This window comes from Corvus brachyrhynchos, unplaced genomic scaffold (genome assembly GCF_000691975.1).
Source record: "Corvus brachyrhynchos isolate BGI_N302 unplaced genomic scaffold, ASM69197v1 scaffold514, whole genome shotgun sequence".
Lineage (NCBI taxonomy): Eukaryota > Metazoa > Chordata > Aves > Passeriformes > Corvidae > Corvus > Corvus brachyrhynchos.
Genome location: NW_008238319.1, coordinates 2,166,801 through 2,182,803, shown reverse-complemented (window position 1 = coordinate 2,182,803; position 16,003 = coordinate 2,166,801). Strand labels below are relative to the sequence as shown.

The window sequence follows — 16,003 nt, the reverse complement described above, 5'->3', positions numbered from 1 at the left end:
CATGAACTGAAAAGAGTCAGTTCTTTCTGCAAAAATGTCACACAACAGAGATTCACCTCAGGGGATTGATTACACGAACCTGCGGAAAGATGGGCATTTAAATACTGCAGTCAGCTAATTCAGCTCTTCCTGGAGCTCAAGAAACATCCTTCAGCTCCAGGAATACTTCTGCAGCAGGTTTTGTGCTTCGAATGGAAGCAGCTGGCTGAGAAGGGCTCCTGTGTGTGGAGTCACCTCCTGGCAGCTGGCGTGGGACACCGAGCGTGGACAGGAGCAAGGTGAGGTTGGAGGGGTGGGACACTGGAACAGGAGCAGGTGGAGGGATGGTGGCATCCAGCTCCAGGATCTGCTGTCCTGCTTCCCAGTTTGTGGCTGTGCTCTGGCTGAAGCTGTCGTGCAGTTGGATTTGGGCTCAGACCTGGCATTTCAGGGCAAGGTTGTCACTGCAGCGAGGAGCTGTCCCCTCAGAGCTGCAGTTTGCTGGCTGAGGCACAACTGGGCACTGCAGTTGACACAAAGTAAGTTCTCTCTGGGACTGAAAAGAGAAGAATCGGCTTCTCATGAATTTTGTGGTTTCTGAAAAGACTTCTGGTTGTGTGGAGTTGGTGTTGTTGTGCTCCTTTGCAGCTGCACCTTCACGAGATGGCCGAGCGTGGTTGGGTTCTGTGTCCCTGAGGGGAATGTTCCTGCAGGGGCTCCGCTGTGAACGCTGAAGGTGGGTGAAGGAACAGATGGAAGAGTGGTGGATTTGCTCTCCTCATCACCAAAGGATGATGGAAAGGCTCCTGCCCTGCCTGGGATGAGCAGGGAACGGGCAACCAAAGCTGCCAGTGCCACATGGTAACGTGGGTGCAGGGATGGGACTCGGGCTGACACAGGGGAAGGACAAACTGGCTTTCAGATGGAGTTGGGCATTTTCAGACTGGGGTGGCCTCTGGGAAATTCTGATCTGGGAACAGGCTGGAGCCATCCCTGGCTTTGGGAGGTTGTGAGGGGCAGGAGGTGTTGTGTGAGGGGGCAGAGGCCAACCCACGACAGGGATGCTGAAGAACTGGAGATTTGGATGAGCAGTTCAGACTAACATGGCAGGAACGAGATAGGTCCAGCCTGTGGTAGAGGATTGGCCTTGGGAACTTGTCAAGGACCTTTTTCCAAATGAGCATTTTACAGCTCTATTGGTTTTATTTAGAATTAATCCTCTTGTGCTTGTGTAAGCACCTAAATAAAACATGACTCATTTAATTAATTACACTGAAATCATGGGACTTTACACTTAGCTTTAGGTAGGAGTTATTTTATCCCCCTCCTTAATGATTAAAGCCTCAGTTCATGACACAACACAAATGAATCTTTAAAAAAGATATGATTAGGAGACTTCAAATTAACCTACTTATTTGTGTTTGGGGTTGTTTTTTATAACAGAAGGAACTACAGGAAATTTGTTAAGATTTTTGGAAATATTTAAACAATTTTCTATACATCAGGTAAGAAATAGTGAAATATTGTCCTCACTGTGTTGACTTTGGAACTGTATGATCCCTTCAGAAATGCACCTGATGAGTTTTGCAGGATATTTCCTGCAAAAGCTGGTCAGGAAAGTGCAAAAAATGGCTAAAGACTTCTTCAAAAAGTGTTTGAGGGTAAATGTACATCTGTGAGAGGACTCATTAGTCATCCTGACCTCTTTTATTGCAGCGTGAAAACAGAGCTTTGAATTGAAAATATTTTCATCTCTCTCTCTCTGAAGTAGTTCCTTCCAATTTTTGTGTGCTCTTTTCCTAATGTGGTCACCATGTGCTGGACACTGGGGAGGCCACACCTGGAATTCTGGGGGCAGTTCAGGGCCCCTCCCAACAGGAGAGCCTCTGGAGGGGCTGGAGCATGTCCAGGGAAAGGAACGGAGCTGGGAAGGGGCTGGAGAATTCCTGAGGGAGCTGGGAAAGGGGCTCAGGCTGGAGCAAAGGAGGCTCAGGGGGGACCTTGTGGCTCTGCACAAGTCCCTGACAGGAGGGGGCAGCCGGGGGGGTCGGGCTCTGCTGGCAGGGAACAGGGACAGGAGGAGAGGGAACGGCCTCAGGGTGGGCCAGGGCAGGCTCAGGGTGGATATCGGGAAAATTCCTGCATGGAAAGGTTTGTCCAGCCCTGGCACAGCTGCCCAGGGCAGGAGTGGAGTCCCCATCCCTGGAGGGATTTCAAAGCCGTGTGGATGTGACGCTTGGGGACAAATGGCAGTGTGGCCTTGGCAGTGCTGGGAATTGTTGGACTCTGTCTCAGAGAGCTTTTCCAACCTAAAAGTTTTCATGATTCTCTGATGGAGTTTTTTGATCTGACAGATGCCTGTTCCAAGCCTGACCTGTGTAGTTTTAGATATGACATCCCAGTATTTTCACAGCCTCCTGCATTGCTTCATTCAGAGCCACTCAGGCATGGAAAATAAAGCTCTCCTTCTTTTTCTTCCCCTTCATTTCCAGAGCTGGGGGGCTGCAGATAAGCCATATGTGCAATACACGAGCAGGCAATGTAGATTTTTCCCAAATTAAGGCTGCATGGTTCGTTATGCTCCTGGTTTTAAAAACATCTAAGCCAATCCTGGTTTTAATTCAGTTTATCCCACAGAATATCGACACCACCGCTTTGTGTGGTGAGCAGTGGTGCCAAAGAATACCTGGAAACAGAAGAAAAGGGATCCCTGTCACACTCAGTGCTGCTGCCTCCTGGTGACCGTGGAATAATTGGGGTTGGAAGGGACCTTTGAAGGTCCAACCCATTCCTCTGGCCCAGCCCATCCAATCCTGGGTGCATTTGTAGAATCTCCTTGATGGAAAAATTCCCCCACCACATTTCAAGTGGGAAATGTCACTTTGTAAGGCTGGCACGTCACCCCCAGTGTCACTGCTGTCAGTTAATCCTGGCTGCAGCAGCCCTGTTAATGCAGTGCTTAATCTGCTGGTGACAACCTGTGATTTATATTCCCAGGAGATCCCAGCCTTGCTAATTGAAATGGATTGGAACTCGTGTTCCCCGTGATAGGCTGGGTTTGGAGACTCAGGATGCTGGGAAACACACACAGAACCAGCTGAACTGGGTAGAATTTCAAAATTGGTATTACAAAGGCGGTAATTCTTGTCTGTATTGAGGCATTTCTCTTTAAACATCATTTTTTTAGAACAAATAATGGATTTGCCACATCTGCTGACCTCCTCTTCCATGGAAATCAAAGCAAATATAATAATTTATCCACCTGAATTAGACACAAAGTGACTAAATAAGTAAGACAGTCTATCAAGCTTGATTATTCCAAATGGAAATTGATTTTATTCAGTTAATTGGTGCTTTGCCTCGCTCGGTGTCTTACGTGTAAATGATTCTTCTGATTTGTAATTTTTAAATCTAATTATTGCCATCTCTTTGAAATGATCTTTACTGAGGGTGTTTGTATGGAATACAAGAGGAATTTTTACAGTCAGTTATCATTTTATGGGTGGTTATATTAAATTACAAATTATTTAAAAATTAGATATTTATCCCTTAAATTCTCTTGTTATTTCTGAAGGGGTTGGAAACAAAGCTTGCCTGGTTTTTATTTGTACAATTACCCCAACAGTGAGTGTGCTGTAAACAGTCCCATTAAAAAATTACGGGGTTTATGGTGAGATTTAATGGTCATCACAGAGCGTTTTCTAATTTGTCATGTGGCTGAGTTGTGAGGAATATTTCCCAAGTGGAGAGATCCCTTCCTTAGTTTCTTGCTGGGCTGCACTGAACACGTGCACAAACATCTCCACAAACATCTCAAGTCCATTTTTTTTTCTTTCCTCTGGATTTTAGGACGCCCTGAGGCTCTGAGGAAGAATTACAAGGGTTCAAAATTAAGAAAATGAAAACTTGATCTGTTTGGGTTTTTTAAAGCTCATGAATGTTAAAGCAGATCAAAACATGGGACTTGATCAAACTTCTGGAAGCTGGATTTGGGGCCTAATATCTAACTCCAAGTAACAGATCCTGTGGAATGGTTACCCCAAGGAGGAGGAATTCTGAAAAGCTGATTCCAGCTGATGGCCCACGGAGGGTGGGGTGTCCCTGGTGGGCTGAGGGCAGGAGTCCGAGGTCCTGCAGCTCCACAGGTTTTGGTTCCCAAAGTGGGGATGGGGATGGAGGGCCTGGGTGTGGTCAGAGGGGTCTGTGGGACTTGGCACTTCCTGGAGCTCTTTGTTCATTTTCCTTGGAAACGCGAGGCAGGAAGGCTCTAACTCCAGCTGGATGGGGCTGGAGCAGCCTGGGACAGCAGAAGGTGTCCCTGCCCATGGCAGGGGTGGAACGGGATGGGCTTTAAGGTCCCTTCCCACCCAACCCATTCTGGGATTCCATGATTGCATCTTGATGCAGGTTTACCCTGTTCCTTTGGAAAAGGGAGGACCAGTTCTCTTTCCAGTTATCTTGTAAACACGGAATTCAGAGGAACAGTTTCTTTGGGAATGCTGCAGCACTGATTGCCTACCCTGATGACATAATGGGGCAGTAAAGCCCTAACCACGAAGGAGGTCATGGGAGAGCAATTCCAGTTAAACTGTAACCTGGCAGTGCCTGGGATGGGTCAGCACACACAGTCCCTGGCTCTCCTGAAGCCACAGCTTGAGGAAAAAGAGAATCAGGCCAGCTGTGGGAGCAGCTTCTGGAGCCTGGGATTGCAGCCAGGAAGGAGCCGCTGTGCCGGCTCACCTGCTCCAGGTAGGGGAACCTCCAGGCAGCTGGAGAAACGGACACTGGGCCTGGAGATTCTTATCATGGAATCACAGACTGGTTTGGGTTGGGAGGGACCTTAAAGCCCAACCCATTGTACAGCAGGAACACCTTCCACTGTCCCAGGCTGCTCCAAGCCCTGTCCAGCGTGGCCTTGGACACTGCCAGGGATCCAGGGGCAGCCACAGCTGCTCTGGGGAATCTTTACAGGGACGAGCAGTGTGTTGGGGTTTATGGAGGGAAAGCAGGAAGAGCAAAGGAGAGAGGGTGGCTGTGTCCCCTCGTTGCCTTTCTGGTGTTTCTGTTGGGTTTTTTTATTAAACTATCAAAATTTTGGGGTAGGCACTTAGTATGGCCAATGGCTTTGTCATCCTACAGTGACAATGCTTTCATGTCTCTCATTTTCATTTCTGTTTTCTGAATTGATGCTCCTTATCCTTGCAAATACGACTTTTATAGCACTGAGAGTCTGGGGCATGACCTGAGCTCTGGGATTCAAAAGCCTGGGGGGAAAACACAAATCCCAACAGTATCTCCACTCTCCTCTGTGTTACCTGAGGTGTTTCTCTGATTTTTTCCTGCTTTAGGAGGATGAAAGGGATGGGTATCAATTTAACCTGCTCTGAAGCAGCTGGTGCATCCTTGGAAAAAGGAGCAGGGCTCCAGATCTGTAGCAGGGCCATGTGACACCACGGAGGTTTTGTTGGCCTATTTTCTCAAAGCCCAGGTTTTACTCTTAAGCTGTCAGGTCAGATAAGGATTCAGTTCTGCGGCCAAAATAGAAATTAGCCATGTGTGGTAATGAATTAATCCCTGGAAATAATGCCATTTATTCACGTTTTGGGGAGCTGGGCTGGCCTCATGGCACCTCCTCGGGCTGTGCGAGGAGCGGCCGCAGCGATCCCGGGAGGAGCTGTCCAGAGGTGCCACAGGCTGCCCCGATTCTTGAGCTGATCCCTGTGCAATTGCATTTACACTCCAAGTGCTTTGCCTCCTTGGACAGAGAGGCTGTGGCTGCCCTTGGATCCCTGGAAGTGTCCAAGGCCAGGATGGACGGGGCTTGGAGCAGCCTGGGATAGTGGGAAGTGTCCCAGAGTAGTAATAAACTACAGAAAAAAATCAGTGCATGGAACTGAAAAACATAAACCCAAAGTGCCTGGGCCATTCAGAGTAGAATCATGGAATCATTGATGCTGGAAAAGGTTTCCAGGATCCTGGAGCCCAAGCTGTGCCCCATGCCCACCTTGTCCCCAGCCCAGAGCCCTGAGTGCCACATCCAGCCCTTCCTTGGGCACCGCCCCCTCCAGGGAAGGGGACTCCAAGCCTCCCTGGGCCTTCCAAGGCCTCACCACCCTTTCCATGGGGAAATTCCTCCTGGTGTCCAACCTGAGCCTTCCCTGGCACAGCTTGAGGCCAGTCCTCATCCTGTTGCTATTTCCGTGGGAGCAGAGGCCGACCCATGCGTGCCCAGGGAGCAACACTGGATGCAGTAGGATCCAAGTCGATAAATGCACTGTATTCCTGTGTGGTTTTAAAGGCAGTTCCTATTTTTTTTTCCAGGAGGGGCAGCAGTTGCCCTACAGCAGAGCTGTATAATAATAACAGTTTGTCTCTCCCTGGGTCTTTTGCTTTCCACTTTTATCAACAAGAGGCTTCTTTGGTAGCTCGTGGTTGTCCTTCCTTGTTCAGCCGTGCTTTTCTCCCTGCCTGTTCTCCCGGGAGAGTTGTTACTATTTTTTCCTTCTTGTTTTACCAGGCTGTATCATGACATTGTGCCTTTGTGAGGAAGGAAAATGTGGGAAATGCTGCTGTGCCTGCAGCAGTGGGGTTTTTGGTTCAGAAAATGGTATCGTTGCAGGCCTGTGTGTAAAGGCCATAAATATAAATACAAAGTTCACGGTGGTTTTGTGGGGTTGCAGCTTGGTCACCTCCCCATCCACCCCAGTGGGAAGAGAAGGGACAGGAAACGGCCTCAAGCTGTGCCAGGGAAGGTTTAGATTGGAAATTAGGGAATATTTCTTCATGGAAAGGGATGTCCAGCCCTGGCACAGCTGCCCAGGGCAGTGGTGGAGTCCCCATCCCTGGAGGGATTTAAAGCCACGTGGATGTGGCACTTGGGGACATGGGGCACTGTGGCCTTGGCAGTGCTGGGGAATACTTAAATTTGATGATCTTAGAGGTCTTTTCCAACCTTAATTCCATGGTTCTCTACTTGGTCCTATGTAGTGCTTGGTCCTGCTGAGCCCAGTCCTTTGCATCCACCTCTGCTGCAGCTCCTGGATTTCCTTGGAGTTTTCCCCCTCCTCTCTTCAGGAGGTGGAAACGCAAAGGGCTTCAGCCAAAAACGAGAGCTCAGAATTTGCATAATCTTCGTCGCTATGTTTATTTCTGATAAATTGTGGGACACCACAGAGTGTTCCAGCCACACTTCATCACATCCCAGAGAACAGATTCCAGGGGTCTGGCAGGGAATTGGCATCTGGAAAACCCTCCTGACAGGGATTTGGAGTGAAGCGCTGATGTTCCTTTCACTTTCCGGTCTCCTGGAAACCTTCCAGCAACTCCAATTATTCTGTAGGGTTTTTTTAAGGAGCTGGATGTATTTTAAGGATGAGAGAGCGAACTCAGCACTGCCTTGGAAAATCAGCCATTTCCAGGATTGATTACCTGAAATTCCAGTGGATTTCAGCAGCCTTTGCTGAGGGTGGAAAGCATCCCAGCATTCAGCACCTCTTCCCTTTTAATTCCACTTTTTATCCTGGTTGTATTCCACATTTCCAAATCTTCCTCCTTTCCCTTCCCTTCAGTTTCCATTAACTGCTGCTGCGTGTCCCGAACTCCATAATTATAAATATAATATAATTATAAATTGTTAATTTGGGACGTTTATATAATGTTAAAAACGACGCAGGCACAGTTTGCACTGAGGCATTAAACACAATGAATTGTCTAATCCCAGGAATGGGATTGGGAAAGAATGGGATTGTAAAACCCCAAGAATGGGAATAGGTGGTAAGACATTTAGTCTGCTTAAATTATAAATAGTAGTAGAAGGAATTGAAGGAGTAAATTAGTAGGGAGATGGACTGGGGAAAAAAATTAAGAAAATCAAGTTTGATGCTAATAATACTCTTTATTATTCTTTCTTTACTCGTTATGTTGGAGGAAAAAATAACTGAGCTTCCAGCTGTGTATCCAAGGAATACCAGGTGTGTGCTGAGTTTGAATTGACTCCTGGGTGTAGGACAGGGCTTTGGAGAGGCTGGGAATGACTTGGAATATTTCACTTCTGAGTAACAGCTGTGAGAGTGGCGAAAAGGTGGTGTGAAAGTTGTTGTTACGGGAGATTTTTCTTTACTTGAGCTTATCCAGGGATTATTTGAGGTGGATTATCCCTCTTTACATGGAAAGGTAGGATTTTCTACTGGTTCTTCTAATGATTGCCAAGTTCCTGGGTTTTTTAGTGTGTTGTTAGGCAGGGCTGTGTAATACCCTGTGGAAATTGCTAAATTCAATGTACTACCCTGAAACAGGGAGCTCTGGTGAGCAGCATTTCCAGGGATATAATTTTAGCAGTGGCTGCAGAGCCACCATCTGGATAAATCCTGCCATTTGTGGAAGGCACAAAGTAAAGGTTGTGTGAAAATATTTCTAAATCAAGCAGGACTGGCTAATGGCTGAGATGGCAGCCTCTCCTAATTAATCTGTTCATTAGGGACTGGATAAATAAACAGCAAATCTGTAACAACAGTTACTTTCCACCTCGATTTAGAGGGATTGGAGTATTTCTAGACCAGTTTATTTATCTCCATCTATGAATTTCCCTGAATTAAGAGACAGCACGTTCTCATCACAACTTTCCTGTAACTTTCTTCACACTGGAAATGATTTTCTGGTCTCACAAACCCCGAAATTCTGTGTTTGGAAAGCAGACTCAGCTGTGGCCCACATTCTCCCAAGGAATTCATGCATGGAGCACCTTACCTGTGGATAAAGGAGTCAAGTGGGATAAGGGAACTCTGAAAAGTGTGTGCTAAAGGCACTTTAAACTTTCTGGTGTTTCTGGTCTGTTTGGTGGTAAAAACTTTTCCTCTTTGTTATGAATTTTCCTCTTATCTCTGGGAATGACTCCCAGGCTCGTTGCCTCAGTGTCCTCAGATACCTTTTTTTATGGATGGAGCTTTTCTGCCCTGATTTCTCATGTTACCTTTGAACCATGGCTGAATGTTGCCATTCTGTTGTTGGATTTAAGACCTCCTTAATGAATTTTTGGTGTGCACAAGTGGTATTTTCTTTTTGCATCAGAACTGAACATTCAGTGCTAAGGCAATGGGAGAGTATAAAACAATAATACATTTAAATTTCAAGCAAATATTGCTTTTTCTTTTTTCTTCCTTCTGCCACGAGATAAAAAACCCCATAATATTGATTTGCCCTGAAAATTTATCTTTCTCTTTGCTTTCTTCCAGGTCCAGGATGTCACATTCCTCCTCGCTCCTGCTGCTCTCTGTTAGTTTTATTTTTGCACAAGCTCTGCCACCCAATGGAACTGAACTGCCCAAAACAACCACAACAACCAGTAAGGACATGATCTGTGGGGTTAGGATGGGCATGGAAAGGGACTTCAGGGAGGTTTCCCTGGTGGCACAGTCCAGGATGTTTTTGCAGGACTTTGACCCCACTAACACATTTCTGATGGTGCTGGCTGCCCTGTGGGTTTGGTCTCCACGTGAGTGGTGTTGGGGTTTCACTTTCTCTTTCCCATGGATGGGAAAACCCAGGATGGCTTTGGGAGAGGTGGAGGAGCACAGGGAGTCTCCTGCCTGGGCTGTGAGGTCTGCCTGGCCCAGGAGCTGCCCCCGGGGATCCGATGGGATGTGAATGGATGGATAATAGGAGGTGAATTTTCATTAGACAGCAGGAGGGATGTATTTAAACACCAGGAGGAAACCTTACACAAGTTCTGTGTTTTCTCATGCAAAGACTCGAAGAGGGGGTGAAGTACAGGTGTCCTGTGTGAGGTCCTGTCAGGTGAAAAACAGGGGAGTGTTGTCCCTGGAGCTGAGGGCAATCTCCTCCTCACTGGGCCACCACAGCACCTTTTATTCATCCTCATTTCTGTTTGCAGGATTTCTTCCTCTTCAAGGCCTCCCACAACCACATCCTAACACGTGACAGTCCTGGGGAGGGGCTGTTCAGGGGGAATAGGGTTTTATAAAAGTGCCCAAGGCCAGGCTGGACATTGGGGCTTGGAGCAGCCCGGGACAGTGGGAGGTGTCCCTTCCCATGGCAGGGGTGGGATGGGATAATCCTTGAGGTCCCTTCCAGCCCAAGCCAGGGAGATAAAGCTGCTGATGTCCCATATAAACAATGTGACCAAGTCTTGATGACTGTTCAGGTGACTGTTGTTGACACCCAGTGTTTATAGGAGGCTGATTTGTGCTTTATTTGCTTTTAATTTGCCCGTGAACTTTACACCCCTGGGGATGGAGAGCGGAGCAGGAATCAAACGCCAGGCTTGGCTCATGGCCCCTTGGATTGTTTCGGTTCTTGGTTGTAGTAAGAGAAATGGAAATAAGGGAGATTCAGATGGGATATTGGGAAGGAATTGTTCCCTGGCAGGGTGGGCAGGCCCTGGCACAGGGTGCCCAGAGCAGCTGGGGCTGCCCCTGGATCCCTGGCAGTGCCCAAGGCCAGGCTGGACATTGGGGCTGGGAGCAGCCTGGGACAGTGGGAGGTGTCCCTGCCCGTGGCAGGGGGTGGGACAGAATCATCTTTGAGGGTCTTTCCAGCCCAAAGCTGTCTTTGATTCGCTGCTAATTTAGGTGTGAGCATTTGCCTTCTCCAGAATCCAGGGGCAGGGTGGGTGCAGCTCTTCCTGGGCACTCCCAGAGCTCGGAAGGGGAAGTGGAGGTTGGGGGAACAAGGGGCCCCACCATCAGCAGTGACAATCTGAGTGTGGCTGTGCTTAGTTCTCCCAAAATAACCAAATTATGAATAGTAATGAAGCTTTAGCTGAGTGTAAATTTGCTAATTAATTGGTTCGCTGGAACACTGTCGGCCCCTGCATCTTGTCTGGCACCTGGAACTGTAGAAAAACCAGTTACTAATATTGGGCTGAATATGCAAGAATATGGGAATTGAGAAGGGGAAGTCACTTGTTGGTTTTATCACTTCCCATAATTTTAATAACAAAGGGAGTTTTGCCATTAATGTTGTTCATCTTCAAAGATTAACTTGAAATTGTGTTGAATTTAAGTCCAATAATATGGATAAGAGTAATCTGATCATCCCTATTTTAATTAAATCTTAATTTCAGTGATATGATACAGAAATGATTGGTGTGACTAAACTGTTTTTCCAAAATATCAAAGCCTTCCTGACTTCACAGGGAGGAAGAGTTTCGTCTGGCAGACAAGTAGGTGCACACTGAAAATATATTGCTGCAGAAAGAGTTCCAAGATAACAGGATTATCTAATAAATTTGATAGCCTTTGAACTAATACTGCACTTTTAAATACAAAACTAAAGATTTTTGATTGAAGCATAAAGAAAACTCCATTTAACAGACTGTAGAAAGAACTAAAAGATCCTAAAAAAAATCCAGCTTTCCTTTTGCATGCTAATTTGATGAGTGATCCCAAAAGATAAGCTGCTTTTGATTCTGAAAGGAATTGGTATAAATTATTTCATGTCATTATTTGAGCTGCCTTGATTTTTTCAAAGATTTGCTGAATTACAGCATCAGCTTTATTCTTATTTAAAACACAGTTGCCTTGTCTGGATGGGTTGGTTTTTAGCTCTGCTGCCATTTTACTTCCTACAAGAGCACCATGAAATTGCTGCCATGAAATTGCTACCTTGAAATTTCCCTTTCAGAAAATGAGAATATTCTGGGGTTTATTGCACTGCCATTTACTGGAAAGCTGCCCTGATATATAGTCCAGATATTCAACTGTATTAAATAAATAAACCACAGAATGGTTTGGCTTGGGAGGGACCATGTCGTTCCAACTTCCAAGCTAGTATTTATTAGAATTTGCATAAATAAATGTATATTTCCAGTAGAGACAGCTTAATGCTCTCAGATCCGTGCCACAGACTGTTTATTCATGATACTGTCCATGACATTCACATAACTCCTGCTAATTCCAATATTTGTAAATTCTCCAGGATTAGTCATGGACAGGATTGTTTTACTTCCTCTTGTATTTTTACTTGTTGAGTAGCTGAAATGTGGAAGCAGCCTGGGAGTAGCAGTTGTAAACCTTTAAATACCTTTCCAAATGTTTACATTCCACTGGTATTTACTCCGCCAGCGTTCATGGGGTTGGTGCCTTTGAATCCTGTCGTTCCTTTCCACCGCCGCTGCAGGAACGTGCAGAGGGGAGGAATATCAGAGGAGCTGCAGGTTAAGAGGCAGGAAATGGGGCAGCTTTGGGGGTCCTGTTTGGTGCTGGTTTCAACTTCCAGCACGTCAGTGGGATGCTGGAAATAAGATTATTTCCCTCTCTGCCCCACTCTGGAGAGACCCCACCCAGGACACTGTGTCCGGCTCTAGGGTCCCCAGCACAGGACATGGAGCTGCTGGAATGAATCCAGAGGAGGCACCGAAATGTTTAATGGGATGGAGCAGCTCTGCTGGGAGGAAAGGCTGGGAGAATTGGGATTGTTCAGACTGGAGAGGAGAAGCTTTGGCATGGCCTAATTGTGGCCTTTCAGGGCCTGAAGGGGCTCCAGGAGAGCTGGAGAAGGGACTAGGGACAAGGCATGGAGGGACAGGACACAGGGAATGGCTTTAAGCTGAAAGTGGGGAGATTTAGATGGGATATTGGGCAGGAATTGTTCCCTGGGAGGGTGGGCAGGCCCTGGCACAGGGTGCCCAGAGCAGCTGGGGCTGCCCCTGCATCCCTGGCAGTGCCCAAGGCCAGGCTGGACACTGGGGCTGGGAGCAGCCTGGGACAGTGGGAGGTGTCCCTGCCCATGGCAGGGGGGGCACCGGGGGATTTTTAAGGTCCCTTCCAACCCAAACCATTCTGTGACTCTGAAATATCCAGAAGGGACCCAGAGGTGGGACTTCCCTGCGAGACTCGTGGTTGTTTCATGGGAAAAATGAGGCCACATCAGAAAACTGAGTTACGAAGATGGAATCTGGCTCCTTTTACTTGGTATTTAAATGCCAGAGGGATGCTCTGCTGGTAGACACTCAATTCCAAGAATTAGTTTGCAAAGCAGAACTCCAGAAAGAGGTGGTTTCGGATTGAGGGTTGGACTGGGTGACATTTAAAGGTCCCTCCAGCCCAGACTGCTCAGTGATTCTGTGCCTGCAGTGCCAGCTGGGCTGTGCTGGCTTTGCCTGAGTGGGATTCAGCTGAGACATGAAACTTGCATTTACTGCTGCTTGCCTCCTGTTTTCTGCCACTGTGGGTGCTGGTTTCCCTCCCCTACCTGTCTTTTTTCCTTTGCCCTTCCTTTATTTAATATTTTTCTCTGATTTGGGTTTGTGCTTCACATGTAGCAAACAAATCTGCTTATCAGCTGCCCATCAGCTCCTGCCTTCCTGCAGCCGAGGCATGGCAGGGTTGGGGTTTTCTCTTCCAAAAATAGCCTGAGAGGCTTTAGTGTGGGTTTTGTCATATTCCCTGTTGGATGTTTGTTTGTGATGTCTCTGGTTTTTGAAAAGAAGATCAGACCTGTGCATAAATAGAGTTGGTGATTGTGGGATTTCTCCTGTGCTCATTTAAACAAGATTTTGTTCTGTGTCACTTACCAGAATATTTTCTGGATTAGGGCAAACCTTGCCCTGCTGGCTTGCCTTTGTGGAGGGGGAAAAAAGTGTTTTAATCACACTTTTATTCATGGGCCATTTTACCCAAAAATGCAAAGGAGCTGATCCTAGGATGGAGAAAAATCAAAGTTTGGGAGGGAATGTGGAAGGAGGATCACTGATGTGCACACGCTGCTGTTAATCCCCGTTCTCCTTGGGGCTGGCTTTGTGTTTGACACAAATGGGAAGTGGGAATATCCCAACCCTGGAGGACATGGTGATGTGCTTCCAGAAAGAGCCACGGGCCAGCAGCACCAGGGATGCAGCCAGGGAGAACCCTGAGTCAGCCTTGGTGGGTGCCAGGGGAAGCACAAGAGCTGTCAGCACCCTCCTGGTGATAATCCCCCTCTCTGGTGAATACTGAAGTCACTTTTTCATTATATCTAAAAAAATTCCCTTGGGATGATCTTTGGCTGGCTGTGAGCAGAAATTCCAGTGGGTTTGGGCCACAGCTCTTGGGGTGGGAGCAGAGGAAAAGTTTCCCTGCTTTGGAGGATTTGCCTCCACCACATCCATTTACTGGGATGTTTCAGTCATGAATTTTTGAAGCAGTAGGGATTAAAAAATTATTTCCGGCCTTTGTTTCAGTCTCCCCTTAAAACCTTCCTTGGTCTGGGGACAGTTGTGTTGGCCAGATATGCTTCAGCCTCTGGTCTGCAGTGGCCTAAGCTCAGTTTTAACTTTCTCATGCAATTTTTGGGCTACTTCTATAAATTTACTGATACTAAAACAAATTGCAGGTAAAACATGAAACCACACCGCGCCTCACTCACAGGCTCTGCAAGTGAGCATTGGTGAACAACTGCAAGGATTTGGGAACAGATGTGGCCAGGTACAAAGAAGGGACTTTTTGTGGATTTTGACCCAATTTCCTTGTGAAATGGTAGGAGGAGAGGTGACATCTTGGGGCAGAGAATGAAATCAGTCATGGCAGGGGTGCTCTGCCCTTGGCTAAAGAAATGGGGGCAGCGATTTGGCAGAAGGTTCAACTTCTCCCAGCTTGGGTTGAGCTTTCAGTATTTACGTGGGAATCACTTCTCCAAAGACACCCCAAAAATGGTGCAGCAGTTCTGTGAAAGGAAGAGATGGGTGATTTTTTTTATTGTGTAATTGTCTGAGGGAAATTTCAACTGTCTCGTGAGACAAACCCGTTGTTTTTCCCCCTCACGTCATGGGTCTTGTCACAGAACTAAAGAGAGCCAACACAAACCCCCAAATCCTGGACCATTCTGAGATCCTGAGGGTGACATTTCTAAGCTCCAAAAGTGGGTGGAAGTGGCTGCATTTTGTCTGCGAGGGGCAAAAATAGGGAATTTTTGTGTTTGTTTCCCCATCAGCCCTCGGCTTCCAGACGGAGTTGCAAAACAGCGCACAGAAAGTGTTCAGTGGTGATTCATCTTCATCCAGACACTCCTTCCAAGAGTGATTTCCTGAAACCCTGCCAAGTCGTGGCTTCTGATTACAATTTTGTCATGCCTGTCACTTTTATCTTTATACACCACTTAAATGTCATTTCTCGTGCGTTTTATTGCCTTCCCTGGCTTCGGATTATGATGTTGACTTACGAGACCTTCTTTCCCTGTGTGTCCTGAGCTCACCTGTGCCTCTAAAGGGATTTTTTCCCATGCCCTCACACCCTGCTTGAGCACACAGAGAGTTCCCAGCTGCTCCCAAGACTCAAATGGTTTTGCAGCCATCAGTTCTGGGTAATTGGTTGATCCATATGAATCCTTTCTGAGTTATTGCAGGTGTTATGTGTTCCTCAATATTTTATTGAATCCCAGAATTGTTTGGAATGGAAGGGCCCTCAAAGCCCATCCAGTGCCACCCCTGCCATGGCAGGGACACCTCCCACTGTCCCAGGCTGCTCCCAGCCCCAATGTCCAGCCTGGCCTTGGGCACTGCCAGGGATCCAGGGGCAGCCCCAGCTGCTCTGGGCACCCTGTGCCAGGGCCTGCCCACCCTCTCAGGGAACAGTTCCCAATTCCCAATATCCCATCCAACCCTTCCATCTGTCAGCTCTCAAAGACCACTGTAGGAATGGTAAAAAAACCCATTAGAAGTGTGTAAATGTAATTTAAAAGGGAAAAAAAATCTAAAATACCAGCAGCAACAGAAATTGCATTAATTTTGGAGGAGTGGTTGTAAGTTTGTGTTTTGCTTGCTGAAGGTTCAGGCTGGGAGTTTGGCTCCCTTAAATAAAACGTTGGGTTTTTAATGATTTTAATCTGTTCTATATTGAATTATTCAGTAGAACTAAAAGGTTACAGAAGCATAATGAAAGGTAAAGAGACACATGCATAAAACACTGGGAACAGAAGGGTGAGGCTCAGAGTTTGTACCAGATAGAACAAAGATGTTCTGAGGAAAATCTCATTATTCCTACTCGCTTGTATATTTATATAGAATATGAGTGAATAAAATCTATATGAAAGG

The 16,003-nt window shown here is 46.8% G+C and overlaps 1 protein-coding gene across 3 annotated transcripts in view; it reads left to right on the top strand.

The window, feature by feature from the left end:
* Window positions 1-822: 822 nt before the first annotated feature.
* Window positions 823-16,003, top strand: part of PTPRE (protein tyrosine phosphatase, receptor type E) — a 38,219-nt gene continuing 23,038 nt past the window's right edge. The window contains exons 1-3 of one of the 3 annotated variants that reach the window (XM_017733862.1): window positions 823-840; window positions 7,906-7,949; window positions 9,210-9,319. In XM_017733862.1, the coding sequence (XP_017589351.1) occupies window positions 838-840; window positions 7,906-7,949; window positions 9,210-9,319 (157 nt within the window). In that variant the 5' untranslated portion in view covers window positions 823-837. Of the gene's footprint in view, window positions 841-6,873; window positions 7,950-9,209; window positions 9,320-14,374; window positions 14,400-16,003 lie in introns of those variants that run through there. The other 2 variants (XM_017733861.1, XM_017733863.1) reach the window with 2 other exon arrangements.